General features: G+C 43.6%; 1 protein-coding gene across 1 annotated transcript; it reads right to left on the minus strand.

Moving 5' to 3' along the window:
* Nucleotides 1-96: 96 nt before the first annotated feature.
* On the minus strand, nucleotides 97-1,047 carry LOC117800859 (putative olfactory receptor 2B8). Its single transcript, XM_034653405.1, has one exon. The coding sequence runs from the start codon at nucleotides 1,045-1,047 to the stop codon at nucleotides 97-99; it is 951 nt and encodes a 316-aa protein (XP_034509296.1).
* Between the last annotated feature and the right edge of the window lie 1,492 nt (nucleotides 1,048-2,539).

Here is a 2,539-nt window from a genome sequence, read left to right on the forward strand (position 1 = left end):
AGATGTCAGGGGAAATTCTGGGTGTCATGAGGAAGACACTATCATCTTAGAAGCTCTGGCAGTGAAAGTCTTCCAACAAAGGGTCTTCCCGCCCAGTCAGCTGGAGTCACGGCCCCTGCAAAGCACCTTCTTCATTGCTCCCGTCACATCCTTGTTCCGCAGTGTATATATGACGGGGTTGACCATGGGGGTGACGATGGTGTAGAACAGAGAAACGAACTTGCCCTGATCCTGGGAGTAGTTGTTGCTGGGCTGGAGGTAAGCGTAGATGGCCGAGCCATAGAACAGGGAGACCACCGTGATGTGGGACCCACATGTCCCAAACGCTTTCCTCTGCCCTGCAGATGACTTTATTCTTAAGACTGCCCTGACAATCCGCCCATAGGAGACTGTGATTAATGCCACAGGGACGAGGAGAATGATCACACCGACAAAGAAGAGCACAGACTCATTCACAGTGGGGTCAACACAGGCAAGCTTGAGCAGTGGGGGGACCTCACAAAGGAAGTGATCTATTTTATTTCTCCCACAACGTGGTACAAGGAAGATGAGCACTGTCTGCAATGAGGAGTTGGCAAAACCAATGACCCACGATGCGGAAGCCATGAGGGCACAGAGACGGGGGTGCATGACCACTGTGTAGTGCAGGGGCCTGCAGATGGCTGCATAGCGGTCAAATGCCATGACCCCTAAGAGAATGCACTCTGTGCNGCATTCTGTGCCTCCCAATCCTAGAGCGACAAACAGCTGAACTATGCAGCCGCCAAAGGAGATAGACTTGTCTGCTCTCCTGAGATGAACCAGGAGCTGCGGGACAGTGCTGGTCGTGTAGCACAGGTCCAGAAAGCTCAGGTTGGAGAGGAAAAAGTACATGGGAGTCTGAAGATGGGGGTCCAGGTGGGACAAGGCAATGATGGTGGTGTTTCCCAGCAGCGTGAACAGATAGAAGATCAGAAGAACCACGAAGAGGACGAGCTCCAGCTGAGGCCGGTCTGAGAAACCCAGCAGGATAAACCCAGTGAAAGAACTGCCATTTTTCTGTTCCATCCTCTGTTAGCACATGTTTCCTGTCAGGACCAAGCGTTTAACAACTTTTAAAAGAGATCTTAAAAAAAATAAACTGTTGGAGTGGGGTGGATCTATCATGTTTTGAAGTAAAGGCCATTGGATGTTATCAGTAACTATTTGAATAAATTATTTACTCATTGAAATTACATAGTTTATAGCAATATAGGTCCAGATTATCACAAAAAGTAAATCATTATCATTTAATATAAGAGAAATCACATAATGGCCCTTGTGTTTGCATCAGACGTAGGTACAGAAGGTCTCTCAGTTATAGCTTAATGATACTTAGAGTACTGTAAATATGTAGGCACATTTTTTAGTCTTTTAAATTATTTATTTAAATTCAATTTAGTTAACATATACTGTATTATTAGTTTCAGAGGTAGAGTTCATCAGTTGCATTCATCAGTTACATATAACACCCTGAGCTCATTACGTGTGCTTTCCTTAATTTCCACCATCCACTTACCCAATCCTCCCATCCAGCAGCCCTCAGTTTGTTTCCTAGAGTTAAGAGTCTTTTATGGTTTGACTCCCTCCGTATTTTCTTTTCTTTTTTTTTTTCAAAGATTTTATTTATTTATTCGACAGAGATAGAGACAGCCAGAGAGAGAGGGAACACAAGCAGGGGGAGTGGGAGAGGAAGAAGCAGGCTCATAGCAGAGGAGCCTGATGTAGGGCTCGATCCCACAACGCCGGGATCACGCCCTGAGCCGAAGGCAGATGCTTAACTGCTGTGCCACCCAGGCGCCCCTCTTTTCTTTTTTTAAAATAATTTTTATTTTGTTATATTAATCACCGTACAGTACATCCCCAGTTTTTGATGCAATGTTCCGTGATTCATTATTTGCGTATAACACCCAGTGCACCATGCAATACGTGCCCTCCTTAATGCCCATCACCAGCCTATCCCAATACCCCATCCCCCTCCCCTCTGAAGCCCTCAGTTTGTTTCCCAGAGTCCACAGTCTCTCATGGTTCATTCACCCTTCTGTCTCTATTTTCATCTTACTTAATTTTTCCTTTCCTTCCTCTAGGTTCAAACAGCGGTTTGCTTTCTTAACTTCCACATATGAATGAAATCATATGGTATTTAACTTTCTCTGACTGACTTCTTTCACTTAGAATAATACCTTCTAGTTCCATCTTGTTGCAAATGGCAAGATTTCATTCTTTTTGATGGCTGAGTAATATTCATTTATATTATATATATATTTTATATAAATATATATTATATATATATTCTTTATCTATTCATTTTCTTTATCCATTTGTCGATGGACGTCTGGGCTCTTTGTATAGTTTGGCTATTGTGGACATTGCTAGTATGAACACTGGAATGCAGGTGCCCCTTCAAGTCACTATGTTTCTGTCCTTTGGATAAATACCCAGTAGTGCAATTGCTGGGTTGTAGGGTAGCTCTATTTTTAACTTGTTGAGAAGTGTTCTAGAGTGGCTGCACCAGTTTCCA

Source organism: Ailuropoda melanoleuca, unplaced genomic scaffold (genome assembly GCF_002007445.2).
Source record: "Ailuropoda melanoleuca isolate Jingjing unplaced genomic scaffold, ASM200744v2 unplaced-scaffold8477, whole genome shotgun sequence".
NCBI classification, from domain to species: Eukaryota; Metazoa; Chordata; class Mammalia; order Carnivora; family Ursidae; genus Ailuropoda; species Ailuropoda melanoleuca.